The 24,878-nt window shown below is 35.3% G+C and overlaps 2 protein-coding genes and 3 non-coding genes across 15 annotated transcripts in view; 4 read left to right on the forward strand and 1 right to left on the reverse strand.

The window, feature by feature from the left end:
- The window catches only part of Liprin-alpha (PTPRF interacting protein alpha), a 50,292-nt gene extending 29,356 nt beyond the window's left edge, over positions 1 to 20,936 (reverse strand). For 3 of the 11 annotated variants that reach the window (XM_066395618.1, XM_066395614.1, XM_066395580.1), the window contains exon 1: positions 20,407 to 20,936. In XM_066395618.1, coding sequence (XP_066251715.1) covers positions 20,407 to 20,655 — 249 coding nt within the window. In that variant the 5' untranslated portion in view covers positions 20,656 to 20,936. Of the gene's footprint in view, positions 1 to 3,422; positions 3,748 to 20,406 lie in introns of those variants that run through there. The other 8 variants (XM_066395577.1, XM_066395587.1, XM_066395572.1 and 5 more) reach the window with 4 other exon arrangements.
- On the forward strand, positions 2,441 to 2,513 carry TRNAA-AGC (transfer RNA alanine (anticodon AGC)). The gene has a single exon. It is a non-coding gene; the product is annotated as a tRNA-Ala (tRNA).
- TRNAA-AGC (transfer RNA alanine (anticodon AGC)) lies at positions 4,709 to 4,781 on the forward strand. Its single transcript has one exon. It is a non-coding gene; the product is annotated as a tRNA-Ala (tRNA).
- Positions 8,060 to 8,132, forward strand: TRNAA-AGC (transfer RNA alanine (anticodon AGC)). Its single transcript has one exon. It is a non-coding gene; the product is annotated as a tRNA-Ala (tRNA).
- Positions 20,937 to 21,204: 268 nt separating the features above from the next.
- fsd (fates-shifted) lies at positions 21,205 to 23,410 on the forward strand. Its single transcript, XM_066395802.1, has 5 exons — positions 21,205 to 21,408; positions 22,167 to 22,310; positions 22,360 to 22,585; positions 22,636 to 23,051; positions 23,133 to 23,410. Exons 1-5 carry the CDS (start codon positions 21,366 to 21,368, stop codon positions 23,348 to 23,350), a joined length of 1,047 nt encoding a protein of 348 aa, XP_066251899.1. The 5' UTR covers positions 21,205 to 21,365; the 3' UTR covers positions 23,351 to 23,410.
- The last annotated feature ends 1,468 nt before the right edge of the window (positions 23,411 to 24,878 follow it).

Raw genomic sequence — 24,878 nt, forward strand, 5'->3', positions numbered from 1 at the left:
TTGACCAAAAATTGGGGAAGTTTTGAGTACTTTGTGCGTTAGTGTGCTTTTTAATTTTACATAAACCTATCGTTCAAAACGTCAAAATTTTGAACATCATTAAAAAAACAGAAATTATATCCGAAACATTAAAAGTGTTTGTTTGGAACGTAGCTTACCAGATTTTTACGGGACACGTATACGACTGCAGTCAATTGTTTTGCACTACTACATTCGAAATTATATTTGCTACCACTTTTCCTACATAAAATTTGCCTTTATTATGTTCAGTACGCTTTCTCTTACGTTCAGTGTACCTTTTTACAATACAATTCAATCTACTTGTATTACATCACACGAATCGTTTTTAGGGAAATTCCCCCCTTAGTTACCAGACACGAAATGCGACAGCTTATATCGGTAATTTCATTCTATCTTATTAATATTTCATCGCGTTAAACCATTCAGAATCGGAAATTGGATCCTGAAGTTTAATCCCGCCTTCCCTATGGATTTCAATTCTATTTGTAAATCTGGATCTTAACACTGTAATTGGGTTTAAATCAATTTCTAGATAGATATGGGAATTTACGGGCTGTAGAGTTTGTGCAGTTTAACACATTTTTCATTGTCATTCGTCGCAGTTTAATCGAAATAGTCCGCAGTGCATATTGTCGAAGGACACGCCTGACATGACCAAATTGATGACATCCCCAAACTAAAGCCTCTAGGGTCAACTCTGCCTTCCAGAATACATTTCGGAATTGCGTTCACCACGTCCAATTTCACGTCATCTATCTTCTACTGTTGCCGATAAGTAAAGATGAACCGGAATCTAATTTTCTTACCCACACATTTGCTCGAGGCCTGCACATGAGGCGGTGAGATTAATTTGTTTATATTAGAAACTTCACCCTAGGAAGTTAAGTTTCTTATGTTTGCCGACATTAAATCTAACGAAGGAAGAAGTTTTAATGCGACCGCATAACAGAGATGGAGCCACTGCTCGTAAATTACCCGAAACGGAAAATTTGTCTCGGCACTCACTCGAGTAATTTAGGTCCCTGTAAATGGAGCTAAGATTTTTTTTCGGAAATAAAAGCAAAGAATTTCATTACAAAAGCCTTTTAGGAAAGAGTGTTCTTTTATCTAAGAAGCAATTAGGAGACAAAGACGTTTTTGCTTTTTCGTTGCAAATGTTGTGCGAGAAGAATTTGTTAATACGACAGTTGTTGGTTTGAGTTTAAGCGAACATGCATCAATTTGTTTTAGGGGCAATCCCATTCAGTAATACGGAAGTGCAAGCTCTGAACCAATACAAGAGAGAGCCATATAGTCTCATTATGCAAAATAATGTCCGAGCAACTTCGTGTAGTATATACAAAGCAAAAAAGGAAAAGGAAGTATTATCTAAAGTTTCAAGCTAGGAAGTCACGTATAAAGCCTTATTCTGCTAAACAGAAACTAAAGTTTTGTATATTTTGCGATATTGCATTGTAGTAAGTTTTTTGACGATTTTTCCACTATTTCATCATAAACCTCATTATATTCTATACTAATATCAGGGTAATAAAGTCATTTAAATTCGTATTAGGGTAATGATTTGGAACGTTCCGGTCTGGTTTGCATCAGGTAATTATAATAAGCCATCTAATTTCAATTTCGCGCCGATTACATAGCCAGCTAAACTCAGCTTGATATGATAAATGACCCTGTTAATTAGTTAGATATAAACTCTGCTACATTCCAATATCAAATATTCTCCTCCTGGGTGGTTTTCAAATTCAACGTCAACTCGGAGATGGAACCCTTAATAATACATGAGCACTCTTTCATACACTTGATGCTTGAGGAATAATTTACCCGCCTCAAAACCCTATACCTATGTATGGGAAGATTGGAAGTAGGTGTAGCTTAGATCAAGCTAATTTAAATAAAACAGAATCGTTTTGGATGATTTTAATCTTATAAGGATAATCAACGCTGATGGAGATAATAAGAGTTTATAGTATACAAGGTCGATTTTCTTCTCTGTAGGAGGAAAGATAAGACGGAGAAGATAAAGTTGTGTTAAAAAAATTATTTGCATTAAATAATTCAAAAATCACCTATTTGCTAACTAAAGCTTGGTATGCGACGAGAACATCCATTAAGAAAGACAAAACAGACCAAATTGTTTTTGTTCCGTTTGCACGATTCTCTTATAGTTTATATCAAAAACGTTAATGACCTTCGTGTTGTCTGGAAATAATCAGGAAAATTGCGTTAATGAGTGGTTAGAAGTTACATGTAAAATCTTTACCAGGTATTTTGGAAAGTTTTGAGCTGATTGCAGTTCAGTTTACTCGCTGCGCTTTGTTATTATTAAATCAGAAGCATCGCCTGAAGGTCGGTGTCTCGTTCAAACCAGGTCAATTATTTTAGACGAATAATTAATTAGTTTAAAACTTTAGCATACCATGGGGGCGTAGCTCAGATGGTAGAGCGCTCGCTTAGCATGCGAGAGGTACCGGGATCGATACCCGGCGCCTCCACTTTTTTGCATATTTTGGCTTTAAAAGGATAAAATTATGGATTTGTATGCAAAAACAATTTTATCAAAATGATGGAGAGGCATTTTTTTGTTAAATTCTCAAATCAATTCTGGGATAAACAGAGGCATATCAAATAGGAATTCAGATAAGTAAAATCTATAGAAAAACCTAATCAATTTTTCCAACGTTTTTCATGCCTGTAAAATCATACCATGCCAATGATTATCACGTATTTTTGAAGCACATAACCAATGTGCAACTAGCGATTAATTATACTAAATTTAGAAAATAAAAATCAATTGTATACCAAGTACTGTAAAAGTTTTCTACATAACGACATATCAGACGTAAAATATATAATAATTGTGTATTAATATACTTTATATTAAACTATAAATCACAAGGGACAGCACCTTAATACATTTCTCTACATATGTATAGTGATCATTATCCGTTTTCAAGTAATTTAGGTTTTCATGAAGATCGAATTTTTGAAAACAATTTTCGTTCAGTTTAAGATATTCGAATTCAAATTGTTCATATAGAACATCTTGTATGTGGGGTTGATTTTTGAACGAACCCACAGACTAATTTCCTTATAAAAATTTCTAGTCAAACAATCTTTCTTATTTTATCAAAGTGTCTGAAAGCCTGATTACTAATGTAAGCAGATATAACTTGGGCAAATGGAACTGGGACCGAATTGGTGACAGAAAAGGATAAATAGATTTTTCTTTCACTTTACCGTCATTTATTCGTTTCCCAGTCACCCCCTCAATATCTGATTGAAGAACCATAAGAAATGCTTCACTTTTGCTCATATTATAAAGTCATGTGGCAGAATACTTTTAACAAGTAAGAGGAAACAAGATATCTCAAAGCCGTTAATATAAAATAAATGCAACTTACCTTTAGAAACTGTTTAATACACTCGTTCCCGTGCTCTCTAAGAAACGCCTGCAACGTTTCCATCCCTTGAGCTGACAGTAACCGATACCCATTATTACCCCCCGGAACCGTTCCAGGAGTGCTCGGGGATGCCGAAGGAGAGGGTGTAGGTAGAGCATTATGGAACGGGTTATTACCATTAACATTATTATTATTATTATTATTATTCACATTCCCGTACAACGCACTGGTAGCATGATTGTTGAGGTTATTGTTCAACGAGAAGAACATTTTGACCGACTTAAAGAACAATCATCTGCATAGAAAGACGTCTCAAAGGAGCTGCAGCGTTCTACAGTCTCTCTAATAGGAATTCATGAGGAAATTTAATAACAGGATAAATTGATTAAGGGCCCGGGAAAAAAGGGGCAAAACAAGTCAGTTTATGGTGAGGATTTTCTGTCGGGCAACTGGAATTATTTAGTGTTGCAGCAGGCTGCGCCAACACTATGAAGAGAGAATTTGAGGACTAAATTGTTGCTTGGTAGGGAAATAGCATTAGATGAAACTTTCCGCAAATTCAATTCAAAGAAAGCTAATAACGAAAGTCGCCATAACCGGCTTAAATTATTGACCTACAAGCGAACTAGTTTGCATATAAGGCAATTGCTGTCGCAAAAGGGGGATGATATATAGGAACGCGAAATTTCAACACGAGCTTACAATTGGTATTGCAGGGGAAATTCTATTCTGTTTTACCTGGATGCACTCGCTGAATACGGCGTTTAGTTTTCTGGAACGGAGGCTTTTTAATTTGGAAATTATTGTTATATACATAAAACGAGCAAGTACCAGAAAATTTGTATTACTGCCCAATTTACTTATGTACATCCGTAGAAGCCTTTACTGGATTGGTCGAGGGTAAATCGTGAGATTATGTAGCGCGAGCGAACGTTCGAATGGACGTCGAAATGGACATATGTAGACTCTAAAAATAGTTTTTTGTATTGCAAATTGTGCAAAATATAGATGGTATTTTTGGATTTGCAAAGAAATTCTTGTTCCTTCATACATATTAACGAACCTAAATTATTGATGCAATAAAGCATAATAATATAATAAAAGTTAATATTACTGGACTGTTTGAATCAGCCTTCGGTCTTACACACTGGTCAAGTGTAAGGTTGCCACACCTATCGCCGTACATTAAGCAGTTCTTGTAAATTTAGTATGTTGATAGTTATTGAAAGTGTGTCAATACGTGGTTTGAGTATAATACATTTTAATATTATCACGCAATGATCATGGGGGGCGTAGCTCAGATGGTAGAGCGCTCGCTTAGCATGCGAGAGGTACCGGGATCGATACCCGGCGCCTCCAAGTTTTTTAAAAATTTTTACTTTAAGATAGAGTGAAAAAAATTATGTTGTGTGTTAAATGAGTTAAGAATTTAAAATTAAAAAATTAACTATACGAAAATTTTATCGGAATCTCTTGATATATAGCAACTTATTCCTGAAAAATTCATATAAGTATTTTACATAAAATTACACCATAATCATATACAGGGTATTTCAAATTCGACCCTCACCATTGGGATCTCGGAAACTAGAGGAGATACGAAAAAGTTTAAATGGGGGCAAAGTTGCGCAATCTAGTGCTTGATCGAATACCGTTTTCAAAATTTTAATTTTCCGAGTACTTCCGAAGATATCCGAGAAAAACTAAACATAGGAGAATCAATTTTTATTTTTTTTAGCGTTATTTGACAAGGAAGGTTAAATCCGTAAGCACATTTTCATTGTCACTTTTTCTCAGCTACACAATGACATATTCAAATTTGCGATCCGACGTTTCGTCTTTCGGCTACCATCATCAACTTTATTTTTTCTTATGGGCGCCATATTGGATTTTTCGACAAAAAAATAGTGCGTTTCATTCTGAATTCATTGATATAGAACTTCTTATAATTTACTTTTTTAAAAGTCGAATTATTTAAATAAAAAGAAATATTACATAGTTGGCCTTGACTCCATCGAAAGACTTTCTTTTGTTCGCACTATATGACAAAACTTCTCAAGCGAATTTAGGGCAGATTTCCAATGAAAATGAGTTTCCAAAGTGAAGAAAAACGAGATATGTTAAGACTTTATTACAAATTTGATAGGAACAGTACGAAAACAGCTCAAATGTATTTTGAGTTATATCCGGAAAGGCAATAGCCGCATAGAACATTATTTAAAACTTTGGACGAACATTTAGCTGAGTTTGGTGCTTTTGAAAAACCTAGGATGAAGTATGGAAGCAGAATGGAAGAAGATACTAGAAATAACCTACTAGCAGAGGTATAACTAAATTTCATATTAAAAAAAATATAACATTTTCTTGCTTGTTTTAAATAAATGCAAATCCTCCACAATCAACTTATCAAGTTTCGTTAAATATGAATGTGCCACATACTAGCGCTTGGAGAGCATTCAAAGAAAGTGGTTTGAAATGTTATAAAATACACATTTCCCATAAACTACATCCTGGTGACCTTGAGAGAAGAATGTTGTTTTGGAATTGGCTCTCAAATAAGAATGATCCTCAAGATTTTTTAAAAAGCATTATTTGGACCGATGAAAATACTTTTTCAAATTGTGGTGTATTTAATAGAAATAATGAACATATTTGGAGTCAAAATAACCCTAGATACTTTAGAGAAATTAGACCACAAGTTCGCTTTTGTTTAAATGTATGGGCTGGAATTTGTAACGATCAAATACTCGGACCTTATTTTTTCAACGGAACCTTAAACGGTGAAACATATCTACAGTTCTTGACAACACAATTTGAAGATTATGTCGATACGTTGCCCCTTGCCAATCACAATAGATACTGGTTTCAGCATGACGGGGCCCCTCCACATAATACTAGGGCCGTTTGTAACTATTTAAATCATAGAATTCCACATAGGTGGATAGGAAATTCGGGGCCGGTAAGATGGCCGGCAAGGTCCCCCGACCTTACAGTTTTGGATACTTTTTTGTGGGGAACTTTGAAAAATAGAATATATAAGAATCGAGATTATAACACAATAGAAGAACTTAGGGAAAACATCATTACACAATGTAGAGCAATCAGAAGGAGAAATATTATTAGGGCTGTCACTAATTTAAATAGACGTGTTCGTTTATGTATGCAAGAGGAAGGTCGTCAATTTGAGCACTTGTAACTTTTAATAATAATTTAGTTTTGTCTCTGCCAGTAAGTTATTTCTAGTATCTTCTTCCATTCTGCTTCCATACTTCATCCTAGGTTTTTTAAAAGTACCAAACTCAGCTAAATGTTCGTCCAAAGTTTTACATAATGTTCTATGCGGTTGTTGTCTTTCCGGATATAACTCAAAATACATTTGAGCTGTTTTCGTACTGTTCCTATCAAATTTGTAATAAAGTCTTAACATATTTCGTTTTTCTTCACTTCGGAAACTCATTTTCATTGGAAATCTGCACACGCTCTAAATTCGTTTGAGAAGTTCTGTCATATAGTGCGAACAAAAGAAAGTCTTTCGATGGAGTCAAGGCCAACTATGTAATATTTCTTTTTATTTAAATATTTCGATTTTTAAAAAAGTAAATTATAAGAAGTTCTATATCAATGAATTCAGAATGAAACGCACTATTTTTTTGTCGAAAAATCCAATATGGCGCCCATAAGAAAAAATAAAGTTGATGATGGTAGCCGAAAGACGAAACGTCGGATCGCAAATTTGAATATGTCATTGTGTAGCTGAGAAAAAGTGGCAATGAAAATGTGCTTACGGATTTAACCTTCTTTATCAAGTAATGCTAAAAAAAAAACAATTGATTCTCCTATTTTTAGTTTTTCTTGGATATCTTCGGAAGTACTCGGAAAATTAAAATTTTGAAAACGGTATTCGATCAAGCACTAGATTGCGCAACTTTGTCCCCATTTAAACTTTTTCGTATCTCCTCTAGTTTCCGAGATCCCAATGGTGAGGATCGAATTTGAAATACCCTGTATGTCTTCTGAACAAACGATCCATCCATGGAATTAATGACACCACAAACAAATTGACTCAATAATCTTCACGAAACACAAGCAACAGAATATTTTATGTCAGCAACCAGATACCATATATGATTATGAAGTCAAAAATTGTTAATTTATCATCCTATTGGCAGAACCTCTTAATACACTTCTCAATGAACAAATATGACCGTAATTCCTAATAGAAATAATAATTTCAATAAACCTCCTGTAGGTCCCAATCGACAAGAGTTTTGCGAGCTATAAAAGCCCTTTATTGGATCCAATCTCAATAATTAACTATGACCTTACAATTCGTTATCTCGAGAATTTCTTTGACAACTTTGTGTTTTCTAACAAATTTTTAGCATTTTTTTTGAGAATTTTGATTTTCGAACATGTTTTTTACTTTCAGTCCTTAATTAGTTTTCTGAGCGAAAATAGGTTAACCGGTGAATTACACAACGTAACCACATCGTAACTACGCCCGCTAAAAGAGAGCGTTGACTCGCCTTACGTGTAATTATACCGGTTGTATTGACATTGCTTACATGCTGACATTTTTTAAACAATATCTGGGTCAATGCAACCATTAAATAAGACAAAAACTGGTAACATATATAGGGGGCGTAGCTCAGATGGTAGAGCGCTCGCTTAGCATGCGAGAGGTACCGGGATCGATACCCGGCGCCTCCAATCTTTTTTTACGCCTTTTTACCCAACTTTATTCAAAATTCTAAAAGCACGATCAAAAAAATTTATTACCTATAGGGGATCATTCTTTTTATTCACTGACTTCAGGTTCTATATAAAAAGAGTTGTGGCAATCTACAAACCACTCATAACTAACATGCTAAAATGTCCGCTGGTTCGGAATTAATACACAAAGGAACTAAAAAAAATCAATTAACGGCCAATGGATGGATGGTCTTAATGGAATTAACGCATATAAACCACTTTTATCGAATGAAGGTGGCCTCTTAATTCACTTTGTACTTGTAATAGATTTTTTAAATTCTATACGTACCTAACACATGCTGCATGTACTAACAATTTAAACTACCATCTACTTTATACCCTCTTATTAGATTTTTTTACTTCCCTTCTTAATCTTGTTCCTACATTCATTACGTACTTCATACTATGCGTCTCTAACAATGTTTGTTACCCCTATTCTACTATTGTAGTTCTCAATTATTTAAAAACTCAAATCAATTCTAACTAGGTATGTATACTAAGTTCTCACGCACCTCGACGCATTTCCCTCAACAACATCCCCAAAGACCGCCATAAGTTTGTCCTGACTTGACTTTATGAACCCCCTGATATACGACCCTCTCAGCGCTTGAAGTTACATGAAAAAATGGTCTCCATATGTTCGCGTAAATAAATATTTATACGCAGGATTTGCCTATACAGGGTGTCCCAGATAAGGATGAACAGCATGGGGATCTCGGAAACGGTAATAGATACAAAATGGTTTAAATTGGGAAAAAGTTAGGCAATTTAAAGCAAATTAATAATCTGTTTTTATATCGACGAAATTCCGAATGGTTACGAAGATATCCGGAAAAAAACGAATTTGGCGGTTTTCGTTTTTTGCAAATAACTCTTATACGGTTATAGTTAGAGGAATAAAAGTTTTACATTATTAAAGCACTTTTTTGAGAACTGTTTAGCAGTGTTGCCAGTTTTCTTGTTACATCCTTACTTTCGGAGAAAAATGAGTAAACTTTTGATTTTCATATGGGCGTGATATCAATTATTTATATTTTCAAAATCGTCATAAAATTCCCTTTTCAGCCATGCATTACATTTAATATTTTTCTCAGAAACTCTATGAGTTATAGCCATTAAAGCATTTTTTGATAAGTAGGCCATGATTTTGACTTATAGTAATGGTGCACATTAAATAAATGAATGCTGTGGAAACGTCAACATTATTTAAAAGTATAAATATATTACTGGTATCACCCTAAAATTAAAAAAATAATTGTTTCAAATTATGTATTTAATAACAACAATGCGGCTAAACTTGGATCGAATCAAAATCTCAAATTATAACAAATGTTCAAATAAACCACCATTATTTTCCAGGCATAGGTATGCTTATCAAAAAATGCTTTAATGGCTATAACTCATAGAGTTTCTGAGAAAAATATTAAATGTAATGCATGGCTGAAAAGGGAATTTTATGACGATTTTGAAAATATAAATAATTGATATCACGCCCATATGAAAATCAAAAGTTTACTCATTTTTCTCCGAAAGTAAGGATGTAACAAGAAAACTGGCAACACTGCTAAACAGTTCTCAAAAAAGTGCTTTAATAATGTAAAACTTTTATTCCTCTAACTATAACCGTATAAGAGTTATTTGCAAAAAACGAAAACCGCCAAATTCGTTTTTTTCCGGATATCTTCGTAACCATTCGGAATTTCGTCGATATAAAAACAGATTATTAATTTGCTTTAAATTGCCCAACTTTTTCCCAATTTAAACCATTTTGTATCTATTACCGTTTCCAAGATCCCCATGCTGTTCATCCTTATCTGGGACACCCTGTATACTTTCCACCTCCAAACTCCCAAACGAGGGTTTTTTTAGGATTCGAGTACGTACTGAGAAATCTGACGGAAAAGAAAACGTGATTAATGGTGTGCGAGGTCAGAACACGAGACCACGTACAATGAGTTAAGCCCTAACTGCTCTCCCGAGAGCTTTCAATAACAATGATGACTTTATGTATCCAAAACCACCCCCTTACTCCCCCGCTATATTCATCACTCATTAGAAAGAAGATTAATGGCCGAGAACATCCTGAGTCTGAGGCGATTAAGTTTACAGGTAGACTTTGCTACAATAGAGCTGTCAGATGCATTAGGAGGTATTTACAATTGATTTTGGAAATTCAGGAAAACCCTTCGGAAAAATCTTACACTAATGGGAAAAACCTGAGACCGCTATAGCTCCAGAGAAGACACTAAAACCTCAAAAATATAATAAGTTCTTGCACAGAAATTAGTAAAGGTTTAAAACTCGGAACTTTTAAGGGTAAACGAGTCACACATGGTGACGTCAAAAATCTCGGGAAAACCGCGGAAATTCGCGTCCGTTCCTCGCGGTGACTTACCGGCGACTTACCGGGAAACGCGTCCCGGCGTCCCGACGACGCATCCAGGCGCACGTGCCAGACGGGTTTCCAGCGTCGTGTAATGTGCATAAATCTGGGCCAGACTAATTATTCATCATTCTTTTATCTCGCCGCCAAACTTTGAAACGATACCACCGGAAAATTAATGTTATTGGCTACCAGATTTCTTTGGATAGCTGAAACTCGCGTTGCCACGAATTGCCGGAAGATTCAATTTACATTTGTAATTCAATTAAACTTCTAAGATATGGAGCCACTTTGATACATATTTTCATAATTTAATTTGGCCATATGGATTAACAAAATTTTGAATTTGAATTATTTGTCTTTTCTTACCAATTTGGTGAAGGAACCATTTTAACCTCGACTCGTGATCGGTAGAAAGAAAATAACATTGCTTATTAATAGATGGCGCCACATACTTCCCATTGAAAAATTTGCATATTTTATTACATAATTAATTACATATCGTACGGAAAAGCCTTAAATGCTCATTTTCTTATAATATAAAACAATAGAATCGCTATTCGTTGGTCAATAATTATTAATTTATATCTAAGCGTCGTAACCCCCTAATAAATTTCCCAATTAGCAAATATAGCTCTAATCTCTAACAGAAATAAGGATTTCAATAAGCCTCCGGTAAGCCTTGAACTACAACGGACTCGCGAGATATAAAAGCCCTTAATTGAGCTTAATCTCGATGATTAACTATGACCTCAGAAAGGTCTGGAGACGAGCGCCTTATCTCGGGGTCTGCGCTGCCCCCAAACTGAGGGCTAGATTTGTACCCTTAAGTTAATTTGCTAACGCACCTGGATGTAAGAGGGTGTTAGGTACTTAGCCATCTAGAAGTTTCATGTTTTACTTGTAAAACTTAATATATTCCATATGCAGGAAGTTAAGTCTCAAACTTTGCGCACCATTTCACGTTTGATGAAACTCATCAAACTTCTTCCAGAATCTGGCCGCGTTCTGTGTTAACTTCCAGAGATTCGGGTTTTCAACTTATGCATTGACTCGCAACTTTCATCATTTTCTAAACAAAGTTTTGCGTTTCAACATGGCGGTGGAATATCAATATCGGTTCGAAACTGATGGTATAATATTTCTCCATTCCTTGGTCATCGTCTGGAAGCCTAAGTAATAAGCTCTCAAAAATATTTACCCACAACGTATGATGTATGTGACAGACGAAGAGACCGAAAAACATTTCAGGGTCTCCCCGCAGGAAACATGATTTAACTGGCTAGACGCTTTGGGTCTTTTGGTCCGCAGAGAGCTTTCCATCAAGGCCATATTGTTTGATCAAATTTGCAGGCTCTTTTTCAAAGGTTTTAAGTTGCAGACAGGTTATTCGCTCCCCGTCGTTTAACGCGAACATTTCTCCCGTTTGTCCGGTTTCGCCCGCCGAGAGCTTTTTTCTCGCTTTCCCAATTTGCCCGCGGGGCTGGACGAAATGAAAACGCCGAGGAAATTTTTGATGGAAAACAAGAGCCCTTTGAACCTCGAGGGGCCGGACGGACGGGCTGAGGGAGCAAAGGGTAATATCGGGGCTAATATACTTTCCGACAAGATTTATAGAACGCTAAAGGTCGGAAATATAGTAGGGAGACGGTTATCGATAACCGGCCCCGTGAGAACACCACTGATTGGATTTGGGGTTTTGTTTGATGTGTACTTTCGTCTCGAGAAAAATACACTTTAATCCGTGATAGAGCTCTAAAGGAAAATTTCCAAGGGCGCCGATGTAAATTTCCTTTTACCATTTCTATAGTGCATTACACCTGTGACATCTTACTAGTATCGTGTGGTTTATTAAGGTTGAAAACCAATGCTTAAAAAGTACATAACTGTAAAAAAAAAACATCTTAACAAATTTTTTTCACGATACTAGACATCCTGTGGGCAAAATATCTATAAATTTTATTCGGTTAGGTCAGATTAACTGTTTAGCCATTGATTCTTCTAAATCTCTCAATCCTTGAAAATTGAAAATCACAATGATTTTTTACTCCCTTGCTAAAATATAGGTCATTCACTATATAATCCAAAACTTATAAGCAAAATTGACTTCCATCTCAATTTAAAATGTAACTAACGCATTCACCATTTAATCCATATTATACAAAGGCACCTTCATTTCGCGATGGTTAAAATAAAATTTTTTCTCAAAATTCCCCCAAATTCGATCCATTTGCATTTCGGAAGTTAAGACATTACTCGAGAAGCTACTCACAGCTGCCAATAGGCCTATTACGGAGTAATTAATTAGAATACAATCGGGCGTGATAAATTATAGGGCGCACCTGTTCCATGCACGTTTCTCCAGCCAAATTGATTCTGAAAGGCAATAAGGGTCTAATGTTTTCTTTGTTTTTCCGATCTGAAGTACACGGAACTATCCAAGTAAAGTTTGCGGTCACAAAATTTCCCAATGGACAGTCACACACCCTCCTATTGAGACTAAAATTGTTTGAGATAACAAACCGAGATACGGTAGTGAAACTTCCGACCAAGAATTGCTTCGAAATTGGGCCATGAGTGGTTTTCTTTCCTGGCTGTAACATATCCCGAGATATATTATTCACCCTGCTCCACATAAACATGTAGTTGTTTGCGGGAAAAAAATGAAAAATGTGTGTCGCGCTAAGCATATATCGGGACCAAAAGCCGGTAGCACCTACTTTACATTTAGATGGCGAAAAGCGACAAAAAAAGGCTAAAAGGACATGTTCGTGAACTGGACCAGAGCACAACGCTGAGCCGCTTAAATTGGATATGCTTTTTGCATTTGTAGAAGTTTATAATTTTGTTGTACTCCCCAGGTTTAATCCCCTTCTGTAAACTCAGGAAAGATCCCTAGATTTCCTCGTTAGAAGAGTAATTGAGGTAATTTGGACTGTTTCGATTTTCCTGGAAATCTGAGCTATTTTTGCCCCAGAACTCCTGATTATTTTTCAACAAACTCCACACTTACAATACCCCTTACTCGGGGATTTAAGAAGGGACTTTTATTAGAACAACTTTAATAATTTTTTGGTCGTAATTTTGCAGGATGCTCGTAAAAGTTTATTTTAATAGATGGCCCTAAACTGTACCCGAGGTCGGAGATTTATTCATACGAAATCACGTCGTTTGTATGCCGCGCGGAAGTAATAAGCTCTACTTTAGGTCTACTTTTTCCAGGTTATGAATTAAAGGAGAAGTTTCTTAATAACTGGTCAAGGGTATCGAAAAGTGCCGATTTTCGTGTAGTTTCATGAGCGCATCATATACAGAAAAATTTTTCAACATTTGGCAAGCCATAAATATCGTAATAGTCAAAATTTCTGTTTTTTGGACGTATTCCCACGTAAATGGTATTTTCTTGCACTAATTTTGGGTACCTACCGATCTCTCCTTCTTATAGCTTTTAGGGGCGCTTTTACTCACTAAGGCCAAAACAAGACAAATCCTACCAATGCATATTCAATAGGGCGAACGTGTTCAATCCAAAGACTTACCGCTTTAATATTACGTCCCCGGCTCAAAATTTAAGTGTTTTAAATTCCGCGGTGCCTTCCGCGTATACTGCATCAACTTGGCCTTATTTCATTCTTACCTGCAACGAAAAAGCATTTAATTAGATTTAAAAAATGCAAAAATATGCGGAAACTTTTCATGTCTTTGCGCAATTTCGGAATTTAATAACGAGTGATCATTTAAAAAAAAACACGCAGTAGGCCGTGAAGTGTAAACGTAGAACTTTGATTAAGCAATTTACGTCATCAAACATTTGAGGAACAGATGAACTGAGCCCAGATACGCCTCTCATATTGTAATGCCTGCTTGATTTTTTTTGTGACCATCCTTTACAGTGAGTCTCATTTAAAATCGTGCTGTCCATCGGTATAAGAACTTTAATAGATTAAAGCAATAAACTGCGAAATACCTTTACCTTTTTTATTACTAGATTGCAGATAAATCTCTAATTAGACCACTTTATGAATATTTTATCAAGCAAAATTATAGAAATTCAAAAATTAAATATTTTATCAATTTGTTGCCAAAAAATAGTCGCACTAAAAATCGTGCACTTCAAAACGTTTATTAAAAATTAGTCATTTTTATCGTTTAATGTTTGCGTTAATATTTCGTTGGACAACCCTTATTATTTTCAACAGCTCTTAGCCTATTAGGCATCGATCTAATTAATTTCTCTGTAAAGCTTGCATTAATTTTAGTCCACTCTTCTTCTAAAGCTTTCCTCAAGTTACTTCTATTAGAAATATGTTTGCGAGCTCGCTGATCCAGTTCATTCCATACATTTTCTATAACATTCAAGTCGGGAGATTGTGGAGGTGTTTTTATGACGTGTGAGCAATTATATAACAACCACTCTTTAACAATATAGGCGCTGTACTTCGAGTCGTTATCTTAATTAAAATGAAATGTTCCTGGTATTCCTAATTTTTTAGCACTTAGTTTAAAATTTAGCTTTAAAATGTTCAAGTACCCGAATTTATCCATATTTCCTTCTATAAAATGGAGGTTGCCAACACCTAAAGCACCTACACAACCCCACACCATTAGCGATCCGCCCCCATGTTTGATTGTTGAGCGAAAATTTTCCTTTTTCAGTTCTTCGTTAAATACCATACCATAACTTTACCATCCGATCTAAATACGTTAAATTTGCTTTCGTCAGTAAAGATAACGTGTTTCCAAAACTCATAGTCTTTATGCATATACTTTTTAGCGAATTCTAAACGTAGCTTCCGATTTTTCTCACTAACATAAGGCTTCTTTCTTGCTATTCGGCCATTATAGCCATTTTTTCGTAAAACTTTACGAACAGTTTCCGCACTTACCGCTTTGTTTAAATTAATTTCAATGTCAGTTACAAGTTTAGGAGCACTCATTTTTGGATTATATTTGACTTGTCTCAATATCCAACGTTCATCTTGCGCTGTTAACTTCTTTTTATGGCTGATTCGGGCCTTATTGGATATGCGATTAAACTTTTTGTACCGTTCTATTATTGACTGAACAATAGTATTGCTCTTGTTAAGTATGTCGGCAATTTTTCTTTGACTTTTGCCTTGATTATAATGAAAAATTACAAGCTTTCTTTCTTCGATGATCGTTTGCTTTTTTCCACTCATTATTTAGATTTTCTTAACAAATTTTGAACAAAATTCTCAACGATTGGCACTTAATAAACTAATTTAATTGAATTTGTAAGTACAACAAAAATACCTATAACTTAATCACCGAACAGACCAACTGCACGATTTTGATTGAGAGCTAACAAAAGCGAGTGATAACATTTTTTTTGTGGAAGGTAACTTGATGTTTATGGATTTAATTGATACTTTTAAAAACACAATCAAAAGGTTATCAATAGTCATGAAAATAAGCATTGTTTATTTAAAGGTTTATGATTTTAATAAAAATACATATAATTTAAATGAGTGCACGATTTTGAATGTGATTCACTGTATATTGATTAAAAATTAAGGTGTTGAATTTAAACCAATAAGGGTGTTTGTGGTGGTTTTTTTTTATTGAATTCTTTATTAAATAGTGACGAGACAATCTGTCTGTCTATCTAATTTTCATGAATAATAAATCAGACGTCAACACCTCTAGATTAAAACGTGTAATTAACCCAAAAACCGTGATGATTAATTCACTAAATAACTAATTCAAGCTGAAGCCAAAATTTCAAAAATTTGATTTTAGGTCGGCAACAGATTAGCTAAAGGCATAGATGCATGAAAGGAAATAATATCAGTGACGCCATCTGTTAAAGGCGCCGCAAACTAAAAATCCACTAACACCGAGGTTGATTGAGCAATGGTGCCACGTGTGCTCTTAGAACGAATATCTTACTATCTACAATTTTATGTAGTATATGTTTAGTTTGAATTTAATTGAAGAAGCTGTGACAATTATAGCCATTGAATTCGGGTGTATCTTCGCAATAACAGAAAACTACTAAATTTAAAACGATCTGAAATCTCACGTAAAAAGAGACCAACCAACAACTAATATCACACGAAATCATTTGACTAAACGCAAACAGAGTAGTCTAGGAATCCATGTAATTAAATTTCGATTTGAGCCCATTATGCTTTACACGCTTCAACAAACCCACCACTATTACTTCTGCATTACAATGGCAATGTAATTGCTTAATAATAAGCCCGAATATCTGCATTCCTTGATCCATTTGTTAACTTCATTTGGATCAGAAACACCAAAGTATCAAGTAGAAATCGTGAAGGAAAAATCAACGTCCCAAAATTCAATAGTCTACTTTGTCTGATTAGTAAAAAATACTCGCCTTTGACTACCACTAATTACCCAAAATTGCTATAATAATAAACCATTATTTGCTGCCAGCGATAGGGCATGCAGGCCTGACTTGAGTGGATGAAGAAGTGTGTTCTTAAGCCATTTAAGTTAATGTCAAAAGAACCACGACAGAAGAGCCATCAAGCGAGTACACACTGCTCAAAAGCATCTAAGGAATAACCATACTTTTGGCTATAATCTTTATACAGGGTGTTCCATAAACATACCGACAATCTTTGAGGGGATGTAAAGCTTATAAAAACAAACATTTAGGTCGAATAATGTTAAGTCCGAAATCGCTTCGTTTCCAATATAGAGTGTTAAATTTCTTATTTTTTAAATATTTCAAAAACGGTTTGGGATACGGACATGAAATTAGGGACACGCTATGACGGGATAAATGTGCGTGTTTTGGAGTAGACAGAATATTTCCACCTACACCAGTGGCGTTCGTGAGGCCATTCAATGGGACATTTTTAATGAAAAAAATAGCACACCACTGACTTTTTTAAAATAAGAATATATTTTTTAATCTTCTATCAATTCTTAATAAAAAAGACCTCTTAGTGCTTTGCGGCTCAAGTAGCCGTTTTCAAGATAAAAGATAATTTATCATTCCTGTACCTACCAAAACGGAGTATAGCTTTTCAAATGCGATTTTTAAAAAATTCTTTAGGAGAAATTAATTTCACTTTTTTTAATAGTGGTAGAAGACATGAAAACAATCATATGTAAAACGTGTCTCATCGCAAAATAATATTCTTCTTTCAAAGTACAGTTTCGTTAAATTCTGAACCATTTACATACTTTAACCTTTTACTATATATAACAGGCACATGGTCTCGGTACCGCACTTGGTTCAGTGTTTGTGACAAACGAGCTCAGTTCGATGATGCAAGATGATAGTACCTCGTAGCATCATAGAAACTCCTTCAAAATTATAGACTTCCTGAAAATGCTTCTCTCGTTCTAACCGTCGTGTTTCACGTCAAACGCGTTGTCTTCGGGTATCAAGTTGAAATCCAAACCGAGATTCATCTATGAATAACATGTTGGCCTATTCTTCAATATGAGGATTTCTCAACAATTGCCTTTGTCCCTAGATTATGTTGAGCAGTGTAATGATCATAACTAACGCTTGTGATGAGTGAGGGGTGCAAGTGCAAATGGGGATATTATGAAGAAACTTATCATCTTTGTGGATATCTGAGACACATTATATCACATGAAAAATTTGCTTTATGGCCTAGACAGGGCCGGGTTTAGTAAGTCTGGCGCCTTGGCAGAAATTTCCAATCACTGCCTCTATCCCTAAGAAAGTCCACCAGCTAATCTAAATCCCCCCAAGGTCGGTACCAGTATTCTTATAATTGAATAAAATCTGAATCTCAGAAATCCGTTTACTAAGAGAAGCCAGATATGCAAGAAGAAGAACTATGGAACACTCTTAAGAGATTCTGTTTGTAAAAAACATATAATATCAGTGAAACCTCCAAACCATGTAAATTTTCAGCTTTGATAAAGCAATGTAGGAACTTACTAGACTGGTTCCCTGTATTTATTGATAGACCGAATATGTGTCTTTTGTGAGGCGGTACCTAATTGTTTGCATTAAAGTAGGTGACAAAATGTATGGATCTAGAGTTACATTTGCATTGATTGTACTGGCTGAATATGTACTAAATTCATGTTCTAATTTCACGTTTTCGTGAATGAATAATAGCAGATTTGAATGCTGGGATATGTCGTGTAGAACAATGTTGGCATACAGAACTGACTTTAGCCAGTCTGGCGCGCCGAGCGAAATTTTTAATTACTGCTCCCTTGCCCCCAAGAAAAACTGACCAGGAAAGTCCACTACCCTTCTTAGTTTGCTGCCCTAGGCCATCGCCTAACTTTGCCCTCCCATAAGACCAGTACTGCATGAATGACCTACGTACCTTAAATCATACAGAGAATGGCCCTGTAAGTTCAGTAGTTTTTAGAATTACTTTTTAAAATGTACAGAAAAATACATAAGAAAGCAGAGGCTAGTGCCCTGCAATGAGACCCTTAGAGGCCCCTAACCAACCTCTCTTCTTCATCACCATTGTTAAGCAATTTCAATAAAAAAAGAAATGTTAGCGCTGAAAGAATGATTTTATTAAAAAAGAAAGCTTTCGATAGAATTATAGCTAAGTTATTAGTTTCCAAATTATACAAACAGGTTCAATATATTTTGTGATGTATTTCTTGCTTGTTTTCATGAAACAATATTAAAAATTAATACAATAACGAGATTGGCACCTCCCTGGCCCTCTCAAGTTTATCAGGGAGTTGGATGGTGCATAAAGATTCATCAACAATGTGTACCAGCACCACACCAATGAGAAAAAATCTCATATGTACACATTTTCAGAATATTTTCTTCATTTCATTGCGTTACCTCATACTGACACCACATGAATACTCAATTTGAAACTATCAAGAAAACTATGATATAAGGGAAAGTTAAACACCTTTCCCTTATATCATGCTAGAAAACACTCTTAATGTGTCCTCTGACATATAATCTCCAAGTAATTCTACATATCTAATAATTTTCACCCAAAAAGAATAAATAGGGCAAAAAATAGAACTAGAATGGACAAATATTACTAGATGTAGATCAACGGTGGTGTAACTGAGGATTTGGGGCCTTGGGTGACACAATTGAAAAATTACTTTAGCTAAGTTCCATGTTAAGCTAAAAGCTAATAGTAGATAGGGATAGCTATTTTTTTTTGTCCCCCAAACACCTCAGAAATGCCTCAAAGTACCTTAAATATGTACACAAAAGTATCTCCACTATTTGTCCTGCAGTTAGATGCTAACTTTTGCCTCACTTTATGCTATTATTTTTGAAAAGTGGATGTCCAGAGCTCTGGGGATGCAATTACGAAACTGTCCATTGTCATTAAGGAATAAACTCACGAACCCTTCAGGTTTCAATACTCAAGAAACATGAAGTGCTCAACAATTGAGGAAATTAAGCTAATGGGTGATCATTAAAAAATACTTGAAACATCAGAAGTACGTTTGGAGTCAATTTATCTGTTAGTCAGATGTTTGATGGCAAATAGTAAAATACTTAATCAAGGATCTGCATTTATGTTTAAGTTATGATAATCATCTGTTATTTCCTCATATAGGTACTTAAGTATGACTGAAAAGTGTGGCTGTTCTGGTAACCAAGGAAACATCATGATAAGGAGAGAGATGACTAAATGGGGGATTGCCCATTGGTCAAAGAAAGACCATTGGACATTCCACTTTGGAGATGAGGAGGTCTCTGACATTAGGATGAGAGTAACTATGAGTGGAAATAGGTCTTCTGTCAAGGTTTCTATGGCATTCTAGGGCAATCGGACCTTAGGATCAAAGAAATTGTAAAAGAATCAATAATGGGCCTAAAAGTAAAAAGCGGCGTTGAACCCGCGCCTGTCAGAGCCTTACCTGTGGCAAATTTGCTGCTATTTGTCTCTGGAGAGAGTCCCGTTCCTTTTCGACTTCCGTCAATTTTATTTCGGTCTCCCCGAGACGCTCCTGTGTCTCCCGCAAACTGTCCATCAACTTGTCTCTTTCGTCGAGCATAGACACCATTAGTTGTTCGAAATTCGCATCCTCACCGGAAAACTGCGAACTCCTCTGGCTAATGCTGTCCTCCGATATTGTCGGCATCACATCGCACATCATATTCCACATTTTTTCCGTTTATTCTCGCACGATTTTAGACGGAAATGCAATTAGAAACGTACCCCTTTAGCCCCCGAATTTAAATGTCCGATACTCGCTGGCGAAACGACAGTCGTACACACTGAGACCAGGCCTCATACTCGCACGAACACGTTGTCATTAAGTGCTTATTTACAAATATACACATTAGCTCTTATTATTTACAACGACACACCTTTAAATTTTATTCCCATTATTTCTAACTACAATACACAAGAAGAAATTGATGATCGCTTGACAGCCATGAACGAGGTCCGACATGTCAAACAAGCCCATTTTCGGCCGATAAGACAATGTTCTGCACATGACTTTCTGCTATCGTCCAACAGAGGGCCAGAGAATCATTTTACCTAAAATTGTTCTTTTATCAAATATTACTAAACGATTACAAAGTGTATTAAATTGAATCAAATTAATTCCATTTCCAATTCGTTGACACATTTCCAAATGCATATTTTTTTATTTTTAATACGTAAATCGGAATACAACTAGACAACAATGTTCCGCTTTCATCTGCTGATTTTGACATATGTTGTCAAAACATTGCGATGGCTGTGGACCTCGATTACCAAGTTTTCAAACCCTTGATGAAACTTTTAGTTAATAATTGTTTTTTTTAATATGCCGCGCTTTTTCGAATTTATAATTTTTACTATAATAATCTCAGTTTTAAGTTCAACATGCCAAAGAAGTCGAAGAAGGGATATTTAAGGGGTTTTGGAGGTAAGAATTGCATATCTGTTCAGAATCTTATTGGTGTTTTTTGTTATAGTTATCAATACAAAACTGGAAAAATGTGGAAATTACTGGTAATTTACAGAGCAGTGGGTATATTGATAAGGTTGAAATTTGTTGAGCTATAATGAAACATATAGGATTTTATGTCTACTAAGCCCCTTTATCCTCTTCAGTCTGGTCAAAAGTTCACCCCTAAATTTACTCTTAAAAAACGCAACAATGTTAGGCACTCGGTTAAGATTATAATTAAGTTCATAATTTTACGTCATATTTAATGCAAGTTTTGAAATACTTGAAAGTATGGTGATTTTTGAGGAGAAATTCTTTAATGAATGTTACATACATAAATTTCCCAAGGACTCCAATTAGCAGCAGGCTTTAAGGGGTAGAATATGGCTCAAACATCCTTTTCTAAACAATTTTCCTTAAATTTCCCCAAGTGGTGCGTTCTGATAACCTAAACCCTTGTAATTGGGAATGGACTCTTCTGTATTTTATCATGGAGCTGTTAGGGTAAATACACAGAGTGGACTGAAGGCCTTTCACCAATTCTGAGTAGTAGGAAAATGGACAATAAATTGAAATGTTTTTAGTGCTAGTATATTTATTCTTCTCTTTGGCAGCTTAGTTTCAGCATTTCTAAGCCATCTTCAGGCAACAAAATTGAAATGAAGTTAAGTTACATAACAGATGAACTAATTTTAATGATAGATGCATAGTCATATAATTATATTTCTTTCCAGATATTACATTAAACGATTTTGCCAATTCCACAGTACCCAAACAGCGCATCAAAAAATCATCAAACAATGTAAATATAGCATTAAAGAATGAAGTGGAGAAAATTGAAAAAAGCTGGGATGACAAAGATGAAGAGGACTTTGAAGGTTTGTATTATTCCTTCCTTTAAAACATTTGGACAAAAATTAATTTCAGGGACATTTGTCCCAGTAACCAACGAAGATGGAACTACTTCATTTGTTATACAGAAAGTAGAAAAGCGAAGAAGGAAGAAAACTGTTTCTTCCAATGAGAGGAAAATAACTGGCAATGGTTATCCAATAGATATTTGGTATTTAATCTCAGAGTACATTAGACCTGAGGATGTGGGTACTTTTGCTGCAATTTGCCAGACCTCCTTTGAAGTTGTCTGCAGTGCCAGGTAAGAATTTTTAAAATTTTCTTTTAAGTTCACCAATTTTCCTTTAACAGATTCTGGTTTGGTTTATACCGACGGTACTACAAAAACGTACCTACCATGCCTGAAACTCTGCAACCTGAGAGCTTAATTCGAAGATATGGTTTAAGAAAAAATGTAATTCGTGCCCTCTTTTATATGTACCCACCATTTGTTGAGAGAATCAAACCAATTACGACGTTCGAAGAGCATCCAGAATCATTGAAAAATTATGAGTGCCATGTGGTCTGGCACACAACGAAAAATTCCAATTTTATTTATTTCTTTAAGATGAGAAGAAAGACTTTGAATCCGTTGTCACATTCCAAAGGAACGTCGAAAGTGCCGGATTTGCTTGAGATTTTAGATGACATTTCTGCTAATCCGGATGAGCATTGCCGGTTATTGGAAGTCTCTTGCTTGCACTTTAATCCCGTGCAGCCAGTACTAGGTAAATATTGTTTTTCATAAAGTGTTTTATTAGAATTTGTAATTTTAAATATTTTCATAAATTCGTACGTGTTTGTCTCAGGTCTTGTCCTAAAATCGGTCTCCTTAACGCTATCTTCATCCCCGAAATTTCGATACTACAGACTACAGTTGATATTTGCAACTACGGCCTCAAATCTACGAGGGGGCGCTGACAGCGTAACAGTGATTCTAGACCCGGTGATCAATATAAAAGTGCTAGATTGGTGGCACCCCCTGTATCCAGTCGGACGTGATATGGTTTTGCTTAATGAGGATTAATAAGAGAGAAAAAGCTATTTCTGTGTTTTGTTCTTATTGAAAATATATTTTTTAAAACAACATATAAGATTAGTGTTAATTGTTAATACATATTCCTCAAAATCAGCAATCGTAAGATAGTATAATAATTGTATTGCAATTCTTGACTAGATGGTGAATACGAACATTTTTCTAGCACTTTATATTCCCATTTGTTTTAATGTGTGATTTCTTACACTACTAAAGCTGCAATAGATTCGTTACACCATTTGAAAAATTACCAGTAATATGTGAGGTGAACTGAATCGAAAGTAATACGATTCCATTTGGGGGTATGGGCAGAGAGGGAGGTAGTTTATGAGACTCATTGCTGTTTAAATTTATATCTAAATGTTGTTTCGTTACGTTTCCAAATGTAAATGATGGTCGTCATGAAGCTAAGTATAGGTATACCACCTATTCTTGAATTATGTACTAAAATCTCCACAACATTATGGAAGATACTATATGCAGCATTGTGTCAAGTGAAAACACACCTTCATAGTCCATTTTATGGAGAATTCGCAGCAACACTTAAATCATTACCCATAGCTCCCTTAAGGGTAATTGTACATTGGCAAATCCTCAATCCTGGCTTAAATTATTATCCCCCACAGTCACAAAATGGCTCGTTACCAGGTTTAAAACAAGCGTTAGGCATTTTTCTACCCAAAACCTAGCAAATATTTACCTGAAATCTTATCTCCTACATGATGTCAACGACAAGTTTGAAGAATTTTCTATACGCGCCATAATATTTGCCATCCAGATTCCCAATTACAATGCGATTATTAATCCAAATTGAAGTAGTATCGAGATTAATTAATTACATGACGATAAATAAAACGCTATCAAGATGGTACTGTATGTGACATAGTTCCATCGAAATTGGGGCGGATAAACAATTAATTGCGCAGATGGCATTCGAGTTATTGGCAATTTGTGGCACACACGAAACTCATATGGAATAATATTGGAAGTGATTATTACAGATTCGTTTATATATATTCATTACAATTTTCAAGAGCCGAAAACATAAGAATTCAACCATAATCTTACAATCTCCCAAACACGCGTTAATAAATCCGGGTTAAGTACATATTTGTTGTAGTCTATTAAATCCCACCCTGTATCAGTTATAACTGTAATATTCGCCTAGAAATACTCTCACGTATACTATTAAACGTAATGGGATATATAATATTCTCTAGGATGCAAAAAGCTGATTTGAGTATTTATTATTATACGAATTTTCCTCTGAGGCCATATTTCTTGAAGTTTGCGGGGATTGTGTTAATTATTCAACTGAGCAGTATTCAGACAACGCACAGCAGTGCGTCTTATTAAAGATGAATATAAAAGAGGTTTTTATGCCGATGATAAATGTTTAGAGTTAACAAAATAATACAAACACCATTTATTAGTTTAGCTGTGCATAAAATGTTAAATTAGCGTAAGTGGATATACATATATAGAACTCATGTAATATTATCGACATTGTCTACACGGA

This window comes from Euwallacea similis, chromosome 1 (genome assembly GCF_039881205.1).
Source record: "Euwallacea similis isolate ESF13 chromosome 1, ESF131.1, whole genome shotgun sequence".
In the NCBI taxonomy this organism is placed as follows: domain Eukaryota; kingdom Metazoa; phylum Arthropoda; class Insecta; order Coleoptera; family Curculionidae; genus Euwallacea; species Euwallacea similis.